General features: G+C 41.2%; 1 protein-coding gene across 2 annotated transcripts in view; it reads left to right on the top strand.

Annotated features, from left to right (window-relative positions):
* The window catches only part of LOC138245589 (uncharacterized), a 1324589-nt gene that overhangs the window by 184452 nt on the left and 1121185 nt on the right, over window positions 1–18952 (top strand). For both annotated transcript variants that reach the window (XM_069199313.1, XM_069199321.1), the window contains 5 exons: window positions 1592–1669; window positions 1759–1872; window positions 10234–10801; window positions 11085–11284; window positions 13533–13900. In XM_069199313.1, the coding sequence (XP_069055414.1) occupies window positions 1592–1669; window positions 1759–1872; window positions 10234–10801; window positions 11085–11284; window positions 13533–13900 (1328 nt within the window). The remainder of the gene's footprint in view (window positions 1–1591; window positions 1670–1758; window positions 1873–10233; window positions 10802–11084; window positions 11285–13532; window positions 13901–18952) is intronic.

Below are 18952 nucleotides of genomic sequence, written 5' to 3'. Positions count from 1 at the left end.
CACGTATAATGCATTCTCATCAACATCATGGCATTTGCCATTATAAGGCAAACCCCAACTGTGCATTACATTACATTATGGGCCGGGTTAGGAGTTTGGCAGACGGTCTGCACCGTCTGCCGAACTTCCAACGGGGAGGTTGCCCCCACACTGGCTGCCTCCCCCCCAGACCCATTAAGAGTTTCCCTCTAGGCTGGCAGATACAAACCTCTGTTTCCGCCCACTGGCCTACCGGAAAACAGTCTACAGCATTGTCTCCAGCTTGCAATCGAGCCAGCGGCAATGCTGTAGCCAGCAGGGTAGCCCTTAATGCTACCCTTCCATAAACCCTTGAAACTCTGCTTAACACAACCCATCCCTGATCTATAAACATCCTTGACTACCCTCAACACTAACCTACCCTGAAGTTAAAAAATCTTATACCACTCCTTAGTACTACGCCTTCCTGCACCCTAAAAATGGGTCCAGGCTGGCTTAGACGACAATCTGACAAAATCAGAAGGATTAGTTTGAAAGAGCAGTGTGTGAGCCTTTTTTATGTTTTGGTGGCCTGGTGTTTACTGTTGGTTTGTCTGATAACACCCCAAAAATCGCCATCGGCAACCACAAATGTCTGCTGTACCTTGCGACCCATATGTTCAACTTGTTTTTACAAGTTCTAAACCACACAGATTTGCAAATGTGGGGCACTTTTTTTTTAGCTATCTCATTCGCTAATGGTTTCCACCTTTATCATGATGCCTGAGCCTTTTTTGTGTCTGAGACCGACCCCATCTTAATACTCTGTGTTACCCCTAAACAACACCCTTCCCTGGATTCTAAAAGCCCATTACCATAAACATCTACATAATGCATCGAAATGTAATGCCTTCTAACTCTTACCATGTTGTAAATATAGTGTAAAAAATGCATTAAAATTGTCATGCTTAGTGATGGATGTGTGGTGAAGGTGCATTAATGTTCACAGCAATTGACTAAACCCTTTCTACTTTGGATCTGCCATTCACTGAGCATCAAAAAGCACTGTGTGCGGCATCCGCATTCATTGAGAATCCTTTCCTATATTAGACCTTAAGACTGCCATTTTGAGCTGGGTGTTACAGCTGGCTTGAGTGCTACCATGGTTTTGTGGTTAAATTATTAGAATTACAATATGTGCATACATTTTGCACCAAAACATCAGTTTTTCCCTACACAAATGTGAATAGGTAATAGGTGGCCAAATCTGCGTGAGGTAAAACCACAAGATTCTGAGTTCTGCATCTTGGAGCATAGGAAAAGAGGAATATTAGTGGATTATCCCCCATATTAACTAGTGAAACCCATAATGAAGAGGTAATATTGCACCAGGGTCAAACTGTACTCCCCATTATATTGATCTTTGCCCAAGTTGTATTACCACAGCAAGCACTAGGCAACTCAGAATGAGGGTGCATGCCTACAAATGTGTGTTGCTCTGATTATGCTGTTTGTTTCTACCCTTAATAGATGCCATTTATGTGTAATTGTAACATAACACACAAATTATTCCTTAGTCAATTCCATGGTCTCCTAACTATCTTCAAATGTCACTTGTTACCCCTCTGGGCAGGTTGAGGATCGTCACTGGAATATACCTTTCAGAAAACTAAGTGGGGAAACAGACACGTACATCAAGTCACATTTAAAGGTATCTTGCTGTGAAGTTCCTTTTTCAAATTGCTTCTAACATCCTAAAAATATTATTCAATAATGTGTATTCATTTTTTGGCTTTCTAGAATCGCATGCACCATCGTCATGCCAGAAGAAGGAGCCAGTGTGGGAAAGAGGAGTCATCTGTAGGGGGTGAAAATCTGTACATTCTGCAAAGTACTGAGGGTTTCTTGCTCAAGGTATGTCTGGGAATGGCTGAGTAAAATGAGATAACACCTCTGAACTATTTTAATATTCTTTGATTTTTCTGATGACTTCATTACTGTTGATGCTATCCATTCTTGTAATCCTTGGTAACACGGACTCAGGACTCAGTTGGCTTTCCTACTACCTCCCTGTAATAAATCCTCTACTGTCACCCGAAGATCCAATTACTCTCCACCTACTCCCTAACCCAGAGGAGTCTCTTATCCTAGGTTCTCTCATATTCTCCCTTTGATACATCATCTCCTCAATTGGCCTCTCTTACCACTTACATGGTGTTAACACCCATATCTTCTTTTCATTCCCAGCTTTATTATTCTACCTCCAGAAAAGTATATCTAATTGTTTCAAAGTAATCCATCACTGGATGACCCTACATCCTCTTAAAGTTGACCTTGGCAAAGACTAAGGTCCTATACCTCTCTTCCTTTTCTGCAACCTCACCTGCTCCTTCCTCAATCCAGTACCCACTGACATCATGATTGTCATGTCCTCTGCAAGTAAATGTGGTGTTCTCATTAGCACCTCTATGTGAATAGAATCTTTCATTACATCTACGGGAACTCCTGATACAGACCAGGTTCCGAACAGTCACAAGATTCATTTAGATCCCTGTCCACACAGTGAAGGGCCTTATCATGTTAGTGGTGCTCAGCAAATTAAGCTAATGTAAAAGCCTACTGAGAGCCTTCCACACTACTTTTTCTTCCCACTGAATCAAATCATAACCTTTGCCACTAATTACCTTCTTTTGCAGTCCACCAAGGGCCACACTGCTGTTTTGAGTAGGATCAGTGCCCCAGCAGGGATCTGTGGCTGAGTGCTGGCATGGTGGGATTGGAAAGTTGTGTCTGGGTTTGTGGGTTCTGGTGTTGGTCTTGGGTCATGGAGCTCTCCAGCATTCACAGGAATCATGGAACAACTGAAGTTTGTTTTACCACCAAGAGGGAATAGTAAAACTGTCTAGTAGATAAAGTAAAACATATTAATAACATGCTGAAGCTGGAATTTTAGCCCAATCCAAGATGGCCATCTGCATTATATTTTTCTTTGGAATTTACTTAGGTCTCCCAATTTAAGAAGGTGCTAGCACTTCCTGTGGACCTTTTATCCCGTTTGCGTCCTTATCATTTCCTGTCTATCATTACTTGACACCCTATTTTCTTTCTTCCCTGCATTGGAACACAGTCAGAATACTTTTTGGCAGGATCATCGCCCTCTTGAATATTATGTTTTGTTGCTGAATTTATAATTAAGCATTTAGCTTAGGTTCTTCTGTGGACTCTTGGTCTTGCTCAATTCTAGGCCCAGGATTGTCTGGTGCCTGCAATTTTTCTTAGAAGCGTGTGCTGTTCTTCATTCCAACTAGCTCTTGAGGTTTTATGCTGGAAAGCTTTTTCCTCCAAGTGACCTAGAAGATACCTGTTCATGCCTCATTTATCTTTTTGTGTGAAGAGACATGGAGGCTATCAGAAGGCATTGTTCTTCCCTTGAAAAACCAAAGTACTGAAAATCAAAGTTATTGTTGCATCAATCGCTTGATAGGTTGTGACACCAATGGCTTCAATAAGCTATAGAAGCTATGAATCCTCCATAGAATTGTGCTGCAACTGTACAGCAACAAAGGTTGTAAAGTGAGGAAATACATTCAGAGAATGCAGTTTTGTAAAGGAGGTTTGCTGCTCAAACTATGGACCTTCTGTTGGTGAACAGATCTCATTTCTCAGGACAACCAGCCAAACTGTAAGAATTTTCCAGTTCATTAACAGTAATTTTTTCCTTCTGCCTAGCCCCATTTAATTTAAACTAATGTGGGTTATTTATTAGGCTCAATCCTAGGTGCTGCATAAGAATGGCTAATGCCACTCGTGTCCTCAGCAGATCTTTGTTTGGACAAATATTCAGGTTTCTTGACACAATTTAAAAGAATGCTTAAACGCCCCAATGGAGAGGCATCTGCCACAGAAGTTCTGTGTGACATTCAATAGGGAACTAATTGATTGATTTTGCTCTATTGATTGAACATCGGTTTCAGGAAAAGAAGACAGACAAATGAGACGCGTGGTCACATATTGTGCCTCTGTCCAGGCCTTGGCTGACTCTAAGAATGGATAACCTACTAAAAGAAGGCCCACTGCCTACTAAAGTGCCTATTCTAATAATTTAATCAGAGGTTCCTTGAGAGAGGCTTACAAATGAGATAGAGGTCAGGCTTGTGTATGTCTAGTGCTGATCCTGGTCATTTAGTAAAAGAATGTCCAGTGTGACCTCAGAAAACCTCTGAACCTAATAGAGCCCATCCTCAGGGTGAGAGAAATAGGTATACTTTCCCTCCTTTATGTAGCATCTCTCTGCTCTTCTGGATGGCGGAGCCTTGGGCATGCATATGGATGAAGTCTAACTTACTGATCATCTAATTCCTAGCAATGCGAAACAAACTACAGAAAATGCATAGATGGTCAATGGTTCTCCGCTATCCTTAGGGCCCCTTAAGGACATGCCAGTACCTATGATTGTTCCCATTAGTTGCCATAAGTAAAATATTAACAAGTTAATTGGAAATGTTTTGCTCCTCAGTGGCAGGTATAATATCATATCATCCACAAAGAGTTGTATCTTGGATGCGCCCTGAACAGGAGCCCTAATTTGCAAGTCTTGTCTTAAAGCTGAGGCCAGAGGCTCAATGAATAGGGCAACAAGAACAAGTGACAGAGGGCACCCTTGCTGTGTGCCTTTTTTTATTGTAACGCGCCCCGCTGTTTGTGAATTGATTACAAATTTGGCCTCAGCCTTCTTATTTAGGTTCTTCAATAAGTGAACCAATTTCAGGGGGAACCCAAAGCGCAATAGTATGGTGAACAGGACCTCCCATTGTACTAGATCAAAAGATTTCTCAGTGTTGTGCATAATAATGGCTGCCTTTGAAGTGTTAACTGACTAATAATCTATATCCTGTAACAAAAAATGGGTATTGGATGAGACCAACCTAGTAGGTAGGAATCCACTTTGGTCTAAGTGGACCAGCGTTTGTGCTAATGGGACCAGCCTGTTCATAATAACTTTTGTGAAGATTTTATAGTCACTGTTCAACAGGCTGATTGGGCGATATGAGCCTAGTTGCTCAAGAGGTTTATCCTTTTTGAGGAAGTTAATGATCACCGCTTTCATGAATGAGCTTGATAGATAGCATCCTTCTAGAAATTCATTTAAAAGGATGACTAGAAATTTGGCCACTTGGGCTTCAAAAGCATATGTACTTCAGCCGGGAGTCCATCGTTCTCACTAGTTTTTGCATTGGGAGATTATTTAATTGCATCCTTTATCTCAGCTAGTGAGATGGGACAGCAGCAATGGCTTGCAAGTCGCTAGTGAGAACAGCTAAATTTGAAGATTGAGGGCTGGCACTTCAGCACATTAAAATGTACTTTCAGGCAGACTTCCTCAATTGGCTCATCCGTGCTGCAACAGCGAACAATCATTTGGATTGTTTTTATCTTCAGTAGATGCTGAGCAAAGCTATTATCTGGCTCTCTGTTTTTTAAAAGTACTAACACTACCTATGCATACTAGATACAAATTACCTTACATTCTGGCTTTTAGATATGAGAAACTAGAATATGAATTCCAGATTCCCCAGTTCAATCCCTCCATACACTTAGGAGATTGCTTCGGTTAGGAGTACAATTAGAGGCTGCAGCCATTAGGGGTTCGGAAAACACAGGATTTCATAGGCTTGTAATTTTTTGCGGACCGGTGCAGTGAAGTCCTGGTAACAGCTGATTTCCAATAATTCCACCATCCCCTCAAAACTGGCATTCTCTTACTTAAAAATCAGTCATTTCCTGCTAAGTAATCAATAGGCAGTCAACACACTTGCCGGGGATTACAGAAAAGCCTATTTCATGACTTGTTTCTCAGGAATTGTCAATTATACCGGAGGTTACAGGAGGTAGTGGTGCCCCTATTTTTGAATAATGTAATATCTATCACAGAATGTAAGACTGCCCTAGGCTTGTGGGCCTGGTATAATCAAATGGCCCATAAAGCCATTCGTGGAGCAAACTATAGAAGGATGGCTTTTTACTCTAAATGGATACTGTATTATGCCCCCTTATCGACTACAGAATATGTACTCTACTACCTCAGCAGCATGTTTTAGATGTGGCCATGGTAAGGGTGACTGGTTGCATATTTGCTTCACATGTCCAGCTCTGTACCGCTTTAGGGAAAAGATCTTTCAATTTATTAGCAAGAAGCTGCAGGTCTGCATTAGTCCAGACCCCTTCATAGCCTTGTTTAGCATGTGTGCTACACATAGACAAATTACTCTATGGCAACAAAAAAAAATTGTTTGTTGCCACACTGATTGCTGAATCCCACATTCTGCAAAAATGGAGATCCACCCCTTAATCAATCGCTATGCAAAATGAAGCCGGTCAAACAGCTTGAAGAGTTCTATGCAAATATATTAGGCACTTGCAAAAAGTTCAAGGAAATTTGGTACGTCATGTCAGATTGAGCTGTAACACAAGGCATTTAACACTCCCATGTACACTGGCAGTTTTTTGGGCAATTTCTTTAGGGGAGATCTTTATTTCTTTTGCAGTTGTGTGGCCGTATAACTTCTTTCGTAAATTATATGATGAATTTTTCATGGGATGTTATTTTCTTTTTTGTGTATTTCTGTTGCAGATATGGAAACCTTGTTTTATATATGAATCTACATGAAGAGATGAAATTATGATGGATATTTGTAAGGAACCTTTTCTACCTGATTAATGAGAGGGAAAAAAAAATAATATGTCCTCCGAAGTCCACATCTACCATAGCCACCATAACGTGCATACCTGAACAATACCAACATTTTGCTGATGTGTTCTAGAAAATAAAGGAATTCAAATTAGGACCTAATATGGAGTTTGATTGTGCTATACCCACACTCCCTGAGCCTCGAAACCTTCCATGTAAGTTTGTTTATCGGAGGAAGAAAAAGAGAACATGACTGAGTATTTGCAGAAGAATTTACAAACATGGACTGACAGTTCATTCTGCCTCTCTGGTAGGAGCTTTTTCTGTTCTCCATTCTCAACAAGAATTCAAAACCTAGACCCCTGTATTGGCAATCACTTTCACAACCAAGTGACAATCAAGGATCGCTACCTTTGCCATTAAGGATACTTTGAAGTTAATCCAAGATTTGACCTGAATGGCACTTACCACCATCTTTGTGTTAAGAATGGCGATTAATGGAAGCCTTTGAGCGTTTTGATCATGGGGTGATGCCTTTTAGTTTGTGAAGCAGTGTTTCAGAGGTTTATGCACCACACATTTTCAAAAGTCCTCAATTAGTAGGTCAGATTATATCTAGATGACAGTCTTATATAGTTTACGAATCTTGAGAACATCGGAAACATGTGGCCTCTGACTTGTTAACACTAAAACAACATCAACTGTCCTGCAGTCCTTAAAAGTGTGACTTTGAAAAGGATGACGCAAACTATTTGGATTTTGAAAAACAACAAAAGAGATTTCTATGCCTGTAGAAAACGTTGCTACCATACTGGATTGGCTTTAACCATCTAATGTCAGAGAGATTCAATATGTTTTTGTAGCCAATTTTATTTGCAGTGTTTAAGAACTCTGCCCACATGACGTGCTACATTCTACACACTCATAAGAAAGAAATGAATTATTTTGGACAGAGCTAGCTGAACAAACCTTTCAACAACTATTGTAAGCCTCGAGACTCAAGCACCCGTTTCAAAGTCTCTTAATCCTCCAAAATGTTTTGTGGTTGTGATGGATGTCTTGGAAAGAGATGGTAACACCAAATTCAAGTTGGTGAGGGATTAGAGAGTCAGTTAAAAAAACAAATTTCATGTATTAGCACATCGTGATTGGAAGTATTCTGTTCTTGAGAGGGAATGTAAGGCTGCAAAGCATGCATGCCGGGAGTGGCATCACATACATGTGATACTAGGAAGCATTTGAAGTTAGAACTGAAAACAGGAATTTACAGTTTCTTCAACAAAAGCAGTGTCACAATAGTAGACCGGGCCCATTGGTCTAATGTAATGCTCAATATGGCTTCCATATTATTATATTACTGGCTCTGAAAATATTGTGGCTGATGCTTCATCACTTGTGATGCAATTAATCAATCTCAGACTGTTCCACCCTTTTTGTTTCCAAAAGAAGTCATCAGTGTGGTAAACTGGTTCAGAAAGAAATTTCCTGATACTCATGTTCAGTTGACCTCTATTGAATTTGATGATATGCACAGGAAGAGACCTTTAGGTAGTGCATCATAACCTTTACTTCTTTTAACAGGCCTTTTTGAGGTCTACTTTAGAATTTCAGTAAGAAGTATTGTACATGTGTCATGACTTGAACTTTTCTGGTCATTATGAAATCAAGGCTTCTTTGTACCTTGTACTTCAATATCATTGACTGCCTTCTATTTAGGATGACGTGGAGAAGTAGGCTTCCACACGTCCGTTCTTTACTCAAAGTAAGGTATTACACGTCAAACCCTTTGGGTATCTGAGGCATTAGCTTTGGCACATGAACCATTACATACCATATCACAAATTTCACTGTGGATTTATCTCCTTTTAATGGTTACCAAGATATTGTGGTCTCTAAGATAGTTCATTCTTCTCCATTCAAGTCCATCCCCTATGCAATGTCATTGAATAGTCACTGCTCCTTAATCAATCCTGCACCACTCCCCTGATACTTGGCAATACATAGAAACAGAAAGCCCATGTGGGATGTTCTGCAAGCCTCATCTCATGTCTCAAAGTCTAGGACGTTCTGTGTCTCAGTTTTGCAAAGTGGCTCAATTACTGATTCTGTCCAGATAAGGAGCTCTATCCCAGGCCCTGTCCCACTACTTACCCTGTTAGCTCATCAGGGTGTACTGATGAAGGCAGAAGAGTCCCTGCTTCACTGCTGTATCTTCTTGTGCAGATCATGCATTCAGCAGGCAGCCTGGGAAACAGTGCCCTTAGCACTGTTCTATTCTCTGCTGCTTCTCCAAGCATTCAGTACTGACCATTGAGTTATTTACCCCCTTAAGAAAGGAGAAAGGCCCCATGAAAGTCCTCTGCCGAGAGATCGCCCATCTTCACCTATTACTGGCTGCCTCTCGCTTGCCATCCAACACCAGGTTTTTTAATCCTTCAACCTTTTTGTTGGAATCTTAAAATAAGTGATGCACAGATTCATAAGGCTTAAAATGACTAAAACTGTTGTATATATACATACCATGTTTGGGTACCGTTAATCGAGGCTTCTCAGGTTGTAATTGAGATAAAAATCAATGAGCACAGTCTTGTCCTTAGCATGTTTGTTTATGTGATGTTGTGAATGTGAACTTTATAATGACTCTAATATACTGTATAGTGGCTCTATTTGCAACTGTACTACCAGGTTTTGAAAGGGTATTTGGATGCTCCTTTTATTCATATTTTTCAGAGGGACTTAAACTGTATCTCTGCTCTGAAGAAGGAACTAATAATTTATGGGCTGTGAAATATGTGCTGGCTGATACCTTTAATTGTAATATGTAGACATTTCTAACTGTACTGTAATATATATATATATATATATATATATATATATCCTTTTCCAAATCGCTGATGCTGGTGCACTGCCAAAGTTCCGGTGGTACTGCTGACTAAAGCGTCCACACTCGCTTCACTTACATACAATTCTCGCCCTCCAGTAGCGAAAACAGAGAGCAACACGTCTCTTGCAGATCCCAAAATTAATTTATTATTATAATGAGCAAAAAAGGAAAAATCAGTCAACGCGTTTCGCTTGTTCTCTTATACACACATACTATCACAACGTCCTCACACTTAAAAACTTAAGTTGATTGTGTCTTCATTAATCTGAAACACGCACGTTGTTAGGACTTTAAGATGCTGCATTAAGGAGAACATTACTTTGCTGGTTCATTTATCAAAATCACAAAATCAATCTGCTTATTAGTGAAATGATAGGAAATATATGTGTTTTGTGAGGAGCACCATAGAAAGAAGAGGATTACTGGTACTCCTCGAGATGTGCTAAGAGGCGGACAGATACCATTGCCTACTTTAAACTGCTTCTAATTGGGCTTTGGCTCCAAGTCACTCATTAAAATTGTCCGTCTTCTAAATATGCTTTTGGTGCTGTTTATTAAAGGTAATACTAAGTGCAAACAGTGCCTTCCTCTGGGGATGCCTTAATATTAGGAATATGAGGTAGAGTGAACAAGAACATAGATTGATTGTTCTCAAATGGCTTGCTGTTTCTAACTCCAGTGTCACTGTTTCATTTCCTTGCAGTCAAGGCAGACAGCTGATGATCAAGTTGACAGCGTGCTTCTCCCAACATCTGTTGACGAATTACATCGTATGCCTTACCCTGCTTCACTTATTGAGGGTCAGCAGGACCTCCAAGGACCCGAAGAAAACCAGATGGGAGTTGATAAAAATGTGTGGGCACTGCCAACAACACATGACACAACCCCCCAAGAAATCTCTGATACTGGACAATTCGGAAATGGAACCTTGTCGGAAAAGGACACATTGGAAATAATACCACCTACTACTGATCCTGATGAAGGACACGGCTTAAAAGATAGTGGCATCTCCTTAGCAGCAAGTGTCCCCTCCACATACGAAAGAGGTGCAGCCTCCCGGATAAAGCAAGACTCCCTGGGGACCCACGAAGGGTTAGGTTTGCCTGCACCGGACAAAAGTCAGCAGATGAGCCAGACCAGTTCTCAGGAGCTAGAAGATTATCAAAGCCCTTACACTGTCAGCGAGCAGGACATTCTTCAAGGACAGATCAACTCGCCATATTCACGTGGAAAGAAAGTCTTTAAGATATACGTTTGTGGAGGATACCAAGGTAAATTCAGATCACTTAAACTTAAATATAGAAAGTGCTGAACGCATGTATGCATATAAAACATTTCTTATGGTGCTCTAATGATGTCTCAAAATACACCCCATATGGATATGCAAAAACCCTTTATCCGCCCATCACACTGAGACATTAGAACAAGGAAAGTGGTTACCAAGCTTTCAATGATAGATTCGTTTTTTATGGTTCCATAGGTCACTTACAAGTTTAGCCCGTCCCTGATATTCGAATATTTTGTTGATTGCTTTTTCTGTTTATTTTTTACCAGATACACAGCCAGAAAGAAATGCATTATTTGAAAAAGTGTACCCTAGCCTTTTCACCTACTGTAAGGAAAGAGGATATCATTTTAAGATGTTTGACCTGAGATGGGGTCTCACTGATGGAGTTACCAATGACCACACTACAGCGGTGCTACATTTGAAGACACTAAAGCAGTGTCAAGATTCGGGACAGCCACACTTTTTTGTAAGTTTGCATCGCAAGAAGCTTATTTGAATTTAAATGTCATGTAAAAGGGGTTAAGTTATCACCACAGTTCATCTGTGAGGTAATATAAACCTTTGAGGGTCTACATTATTTATTCATTACTGCAGCTATATTAAGAGACCCAAGCAACTTTTTTATGTTTTCTAGCAAGATATTTAGAAAAAGGCAAACAAAGAGACATTCCCCAAAAATTGGTAGCTGTGCCATCTGACCACCTTTCTCTCAGTTCCCCTACTTCATTTAGAGGTCAGGAAAATGTGGTTTTCCCACTGGTAAAATGGCTGTTGCACCTCCACCATTTGGAAGCCCCCTTGGTGCACCTAGCAACAATGGGAATGTTGTTGAACGGAACATTCTATTTGGGATATCCCCACCAATGACATTCTCGCCATCGTCCCTTCTGTCTGGGACTGCTCTGTCAACCATGGTGGTCCTGGACTGACAAAAGTCCACAACAATTATATACCATACGGTGTGAGAATACTTCCAGCATTAACAGCATGTTTCCTCTTGTTTTTTTCAAGATAGGGCCTTGCTTTGGGAGAGGAGGGTCTGTCTTACTTAAAAACAGAAGTTCTGACACACCCATGGCTCAGTGGGCCTGTAATCACTTTTTCCCCATATCAACTACCTCCACTGAACAGGAAATACTTCTGGGAAAAAGTCCAACAGCCCTGCCGCAAACTCTAGATTTGGTTGACCTTCACCACCACAGCAGTGTGGCAGTTGGTCCTATCAACTTATACATCAAGCCCTTTATCTTTGAATTGGAATTTGTTTAACTGTTTCTTAGAATGATACGGGTCAAATACAATTCTACGAATTTGGAATTGGCTAGGTAGGGACATTTTCTTTGTATAAACTGTTAAATATTAACTAACAAATGTTTCTTTTCTTTTTGAGAGAACAGCCTTATTTATATTTTGGTGGCTGTGCCACTAACTGACTAGGATTCTGGAGGTACTGACTGATCAACCGCAGCTCCTGTTATCCCCTCCCAATCAATTGTTTGCCACTTCGCCTGAGAACTGTTTTGCCAAAAGTATTTATGTCTCATTGGCAGGAGCAGTTTTGGTAAAAATACACAATGCCAAGTGGTCAAACTGCGTCATGGAAGCATGATAGGTTGGCTGGTTGGAAACATTTTCCCAAGACAAAACGCAAGTGCTAGCGAGCAGAGGGTGTTTTTGTAAAATGTAAATTGAATGTTGTTGCTGCACTTTAGATTTTCTCCCAGCGTGCGGGGGTATTTTTCCTGCTTGTGACGGCCATGCTATGCACGAAAAACATGGCTGATATGAAAATGGTTGGCCACCTTAAAGAGTGTAAGTCTCTGAACGCCTCATCAGAAGGCAGTCCCGCACCATAAGGGATGTTTTTGATGACGGAGCTGATGAAACACAGAAGCTCTCTGCCATCTAAATGAGGCATAGAGCCCGGGAGGTACGCAGATGGTGCACAGCACAGTCAAATGCTCCATAAGTAGCAGCCCCCCGAAAACCCCAAGAGCGGCCAGGGCTCTCATCTCCACCACGTCCCTGACCTGGTAATTATGTGGTGAAAAACCCAGGCCTTTAGAATTCTCAGATCAAACAACAGACTAATGGCTGTTAACATCAAAAGTATATGTTTACAGCTAACAAAGTTAACAGCCTGGCAGAGAGTCTAAAGAGCAAGCCAGGGAATTGTAATTCTTGCAAAGTTTACTTAATGAATAATAAATACACTATCAAGAATGGAGGCAGAAATAGCAATCGATTTTACGAAAACAATGGGGCAAGCATTAGAAAAAAGCAGGGGTACAGGCGATGCCGAATAGAGGCTTGTGTTAATAGTTAACATGTTTATGAAAAACAGGTTAGCTACCTTCGCTGAGACTCAGTTAGACTGAAATTATTCTTGAAACCTTAATGGGATGGTTGCATTACTGAGCATTCCAACATATTTCCTCTCTTGTTTGGTGCTATTTGCTGGTATGTGATACACTTAGAAGCTGCTTGTTGAATTAGAAATTCTCTTTAGACGAGTTGAAACTGTAGGTCCGATTCCTGGAAACAAGATTGTTACTGGAAAACTGGGAGCAGGTGTTAAATTCAGTTCTACCCATGATATTCGTGTACACCACTGAATGACCAAACCACGATGACTAACGAATGTACCTCAGTTTTTCTTGAGGGTGTCCTGCAAGGTACTTGTTTTAGAGTTTAACTTCTTCTTTTTTTTGTAGGCTGTCTTGGGACAAAAACACGACCACTTTGCCCTTCCTGTGAGCTTACCAGAGAAGGAATTTGAAGCATTAAGAAGTACCATGGAGAGACTGAAGCTGGAGACAATAAGACAAAAGCAGGCTGTGTCGAAACCAGCCCCACAGACAGACCCAGTGGGTCAAGTAACGTCAGTAAACAGTCATGACTCTGGTCAGGCTAATATTAACAAGAGTGGCGTGGTGAGTTTTGACTCAGATGGACAGGACCCAACACAACTAAAGAAAACAAAAACAGCTGCAACTTATGATAAAGATTTAGCACTTCTTACTCAGTGGTACAGATTGGATGAAAACTGTGTCCCCAGTGTTTACAAACTTCAGCCTATCAGGTTAGTGGGTTTTAACTGAATAGGGTCTTGAAAGAGTCAATAGTTAATTATGCTGGAATTGTGCAGTTTCCATATATGTGGTTGAAAATTGCAGAATGCAGTATGCAGATGTGTTCATTTGTAGTAAATGACCCATCTTAGTGGTATATTGTATGCTTATAAATACACTTTCGATCCATACTTCCTATGCCGTCTTTTTAAGACTAAGTTGCATCCATGTGCGGAGACTTACCCAGGCTAGCTAAGGGATAGTCGCTCTCTCCACAGCTCTATGTTGCTGATGCTTCCTTATGGCAAGGTCTGCAGCTCTGACAGGTATACGTGGTGATGGGACACAGAGAAAGAACCTAAACTCTCTGTGTCAATTGCCTTTATAAACTTGGCCATGAAAGCATTACCAAGCACAAATGGCTTCCTAAAGCGCTTTGATTTGTGTCATGTCACATTAGAGATGAGAATCTTCTATATTCACAACCCCAGGAGAGTGCAGTGACAGTTGTAGAGCTCTGCAGCTGATCCGGTAGCTGCAGGGAACGATTCACCTTGGAGAAGGTTAAGGGGGACAAGGAGACTTCCATCTTGACCCCTTCCCCCGACACTACAGAGGGATGCATATGACCAAGGGGTCTTTGGGGCCAGTGGGGTGAGTGTGGAAAATCATGCTGCTTGTAGCTGGATGACATTCATCCCTCAATGGCAGCCCACTCAAACGTGGTCAATCCACGGAATATTAATGGTCCCATGCCAAGGGATCTGCTGTAAAATGCCCAAAGCTAGTCTTTTCTCAACAGCAACAGTAGCTACAGGATTGTGCAATCAGAGGTGAATGATTGTACAGTGTTAGCTTGATGAGCATAATGTATTAGAAGAGTGCCACTGTTGTTGTTTACAACAGAGCGTGGAAGGAGTGAACAAAATTGGAATCTAGGAGACCAGAGAGGTTACTGAGCAATACATTAAGGATAGAGCGCAATGATAAGGCTTTGCAGTCATGTTTTAATACTAACAGGTTATATTCTATATTGGAAGAACACTTGTCAATAAGGTTTTATGCGTTTCTAATTAATTTAATTTATCAAGATGTGCATCCTTTGAGTTGCACACATGAAGATAGTTCTCAGTATACTTATCAATGTACACTGTTCACATGGTTGCTCTGTAAATAGAGTCAACTTTCATAGTTTAACTTACATAAAGTGTTTTTTTTTATTGGTGGGGAGAACATTTTCCACTATCGTCTCAGCCAATTTTCTGCACACTCCCTTTTATGCCTTCTTCCTTCCATACCCCTAAGCTCCTTAAACAAGAAACTCCGTCAACCCTGAAGCCATGCACCTTAAAAATAACAGCTTGGTGTGAGTCATAGTCTGCCTCGAGCTGAAGCGTAGTATGCACAATGGAATGTTGAGGAAGCAGGCATCTTCCTGGTGGTGTAGCACGTGAGGGCTTAGGAGTTGACTGCTGGACTTTTATACCTTGTGGCTTCTGCGCTGAATGAATAATTGAGTCCTAAAACTTGTATTCTGATTTATATGATGTCACCAAGAAACATCTAAATCATGCAACTGAACATTTGGGAAAAACTAGTGTAAATCACTCCTTTACACTCTGTGAATGTGGTTGTGCGACAAACTTTAAATATTACATCTGGTCAAGTTATAAAAACAAGCACAATTGACTACCATACTTCAAAAAACAAAATTCCCAGCCGTCTCATTGTTTGGACAGACACTACTTTGGTTTCGAGCTTTAGCTTTCTGAATACATGGTGCACTGATGTTTGAAAGTGTTTATGGAACTTACAATTGGGACAGCCATTTTTTTTCTATAGAAAAGTATGTTATTATTACAGATATATAGGTCTAGAAAGGGACCTCTTTAACTAGTCACAGATCTGGGTTTAATCCATCGTTCTTTTGCACAACATGCCGCCTATGTTTCAGCACTCTGTTATTCATCCTTTCTGTTGCTAAAGTCGACCTAAGTGGCCAGGGCATGCTCAGTCATGGGTACCTTGCTCACTGTGGATTCAAGCTAGCCTGGCTGATGAGGAGTGATACCCCAAAACCAGTCCCAGGATGCTTGTTTCTGGTCCAGGCAGGAACTGGCATGGCAGTTCGGGCTGGACTGTTCCCATAGGGAGCAGGGTCAAGACTGATTTGCATATGGCTGGGTCCAAGCTGGGGTGGAATGGTGAGCAAAATAACAATGCATTAAACCCAGATCTGTGACTGGGGGTGAGTGTTTGAAAAGTTTCAGCACTCCGTCCATCATCCTTTTGTGTTGCCAAGGGGTCCCTGTGGGACCATACCACCAGGCCAAATGGGGGTCATTGTGTTCTTACCCTGCCTCCTTGTGTTTTTTTGTGTGTTTTGCTTGGGACTCAGGCCAAGTCCAGATTCCAAAAGTGGCTGCCACCACTTCCTAGTTGAAGTGGTGGTAGCCAATCAGATCTCAGCATGATCTGTCGGATCCATGGACCCTCCATGTCTGCAGATATACATACATCTTTTTTGCTTTAATAACTCCAAAACTACTGAATGGGTTTACACCAAATTACAAAAGAGATCTGGACCAAGATCTAGTTTTCTGCTAATTTTGGTGTAATTTTGTTCAGCAGTTTAGACTGTAGTCGTGTCTAAAATCCCTATTGGAAATTGCATGCAGAAAACACGTTTTGGGACCCCCTTTATCTCAGCTCCCGCTTGACAGATCACCCCAAAACTTTACAAACAGCAACTGAAGTGACTGGCAAACTAGTTTTGAAAAATGTGGGAAGATTTGCCAAATGGTGCCACAGTTATTAGCAAAACAAAAAAAAACTTGGGAACTAGGTCCTAACTATAACTACCTTCCACCTAGTCTGCCACTATTTATACTGTTGATCTCAGTAAACTCTGGGCAAAGCTGGCAAATTGGGGCATATCCACCGTTTTACTTAGAGCATTCATTTAATTGTATTCAGACACATGGGTTTGTGTTAAGACGTGCATGGACCACTCAGTGACCAAACAAATCCTGACCACATAGGGGCTAAAGCAAGGGTGTGTTCTAGCTCATATGTCATTTAATCTGTACAACAGACATTAGTCTCTCACTTGCAAAGGCGAACACAATCCCACCAAAGATCGACCCTGTTAGGCTTCCAATGACCCAATATGCTGATGCCCTGCTCCTATTGATTCACACAAGAGTTGGACTGCAGTATCTGATTTATGAACACAGGCAAACGGAGTACATCTTAAACACATTAGCAGGAAGGCTCAGGCAATCACATTTGCCTTATGCAGATTATATGACCAGCTTTACTCCCCTTCAGCAGAGGCCATTCTGTGAGTCACGCAGGCGAAGTTGCTACCCAGCCTTTCCTATGGTCAACATGCTTATGCGAGGGAATCCTCTCCAATACTGGATAAGTGCCAGTGCAATGCTTTCAAGAGGATGTTCCACCTTTCAAAATACACTTGCTGCTTGTCCCTTCGTCAGGCCTGCATGGATCTTGAATGTAAGGCAGCCTTCCTCAAGTACTATTATGCCATTCAACAAGACAAAACAGGCACCTTAAAAAAGGCTGTGCAAGTGATTTTTATCTTTTTGTCAAATCCATGGTCTCTATTTCTTAGAAACATGGCTCTTGATCCAGAGGTTAATTTGGACATGCTGACTGTCCTCACTGCTTCTTATTCCAGCACAACACCAATTATGAGGAAACTGTACCTAAACTCAGCACTATCCAAGCAGACCAGAAACTGTATTCTTAGAGTGCGACTCATGGTCCTTCCAATTAATGAATGCCAACCAGAGTGGGCCGGAACATAAGGCAGCAGGCCTTGCAGACTCTGCACGTATAGAAGAGAGCTCTTGATTCACCTGCTATGCTGTTGCCCAGAATTTTTTAACTACATGCCTGTTAGACCTGCCAGCCTTAGGGTGATCCTCCCTCCAACGTTTTGCCTTCCTCCTCCATTTTTCTAATCATGTTTTTGCTGGCATTGGGACTCTGCTAAACAGTGCTAAAGTGCATGTGCTCACTCCTTAAACAAGCATTTGCAATGCAACGGGTCTCACGTTTGCTTGAGTTAGAGCTACTAGCGTTGTAAACACCTGACCGGACTTTTCTTGCCACATAAATTGGAAATGAAAAGTAATACAGTTTCACATAAGCAAGCTGATTCAAAGCGCCATGCCATGAGCGTGAAGGAGACTCACAAAAGGAAAAATAAGTTCGTTCTCAGTCAAACGTATCAGCTAAAATGCAATTATCCATGTAACAGGATCGATGGCCAAGGCGGTAAAACTGCCCCAAGGAGGGATAAATGTAAAGCATTTACCAACGATAACAAAGGATTTTTGAAGGGCAAGCCCATGAATGAGTGATAGTGATGGGCGTGAGGTGGGCATGGTTAAAAGCCCAAATAGATAACAACACATCGGAAAAGCAGCGCTTGCGCGCTGCTATGCTCAATCTAAAAATCGTAATATTGGCTTATCTTGGATTGGCATATTTGATTTACTTAAAAGTCTCTAGTAAAATGGTTCTAGAGGTACCCATGGCCTATAAGTTTAATGCTACTAGTAGGCCTGCAGCACTGATTGTGCTACCCACTGAAGTAGCCCTTTCAACATGTCTCAAGCCTGCCATTGCAGAGCCTGTCATTGCAGTTTTAAACTGCCATTTCGACCTGGCAAAATAAACCCATTGCCATGCCCAAACCTTCCTTTTTAATACATATAAGTCACCCCAGGATAGGCCCTGGACAGCTCAGAGGTCAGGGTGCAATATATTTAAATAGTTGGACATTTGTCCCAGTAGTGAAAAACTCTTAAATTCATTTTTCACTACTGCAGGCCTATCCCTCCCATAGGACAACATTGGAGTTGACTTATTACATATCATAAGTGTCATTTTCAATCGTTAAGTGATAACTGGTTCATGTGTGGTGTCCTCTGGATTCTAATTTAAAACCCTAACTTATGGTGAAGTCAGATTTTAAATTACAATTCTGGAAATGCCACTTTTAGAAAGTTGGTATTTTCTTGCCTTAGATATTT

Source organism: Pleurodeles waltl, chromosome 1_2 (genome assembly GCF_031143425.1).
Source record: "Pleurodeles waltl isolate 20211129_DDA chromosome 1_2, aPleWal1.hap1.20221129, whole genome shotgun sequence".
In the NCBI taxonomy this organism is placed as follows: Eukaryota; Metazoa; Chordata; class Amphibia; order Caudata; family Salamandridae; genus Pleurodeles; species Pleurodeles waltl.
The sequence above is the reverse complement of the archived record's forward strand: the minus strand, read 5'-3'. Positions and strand labels throughout refer to the sequence as shown.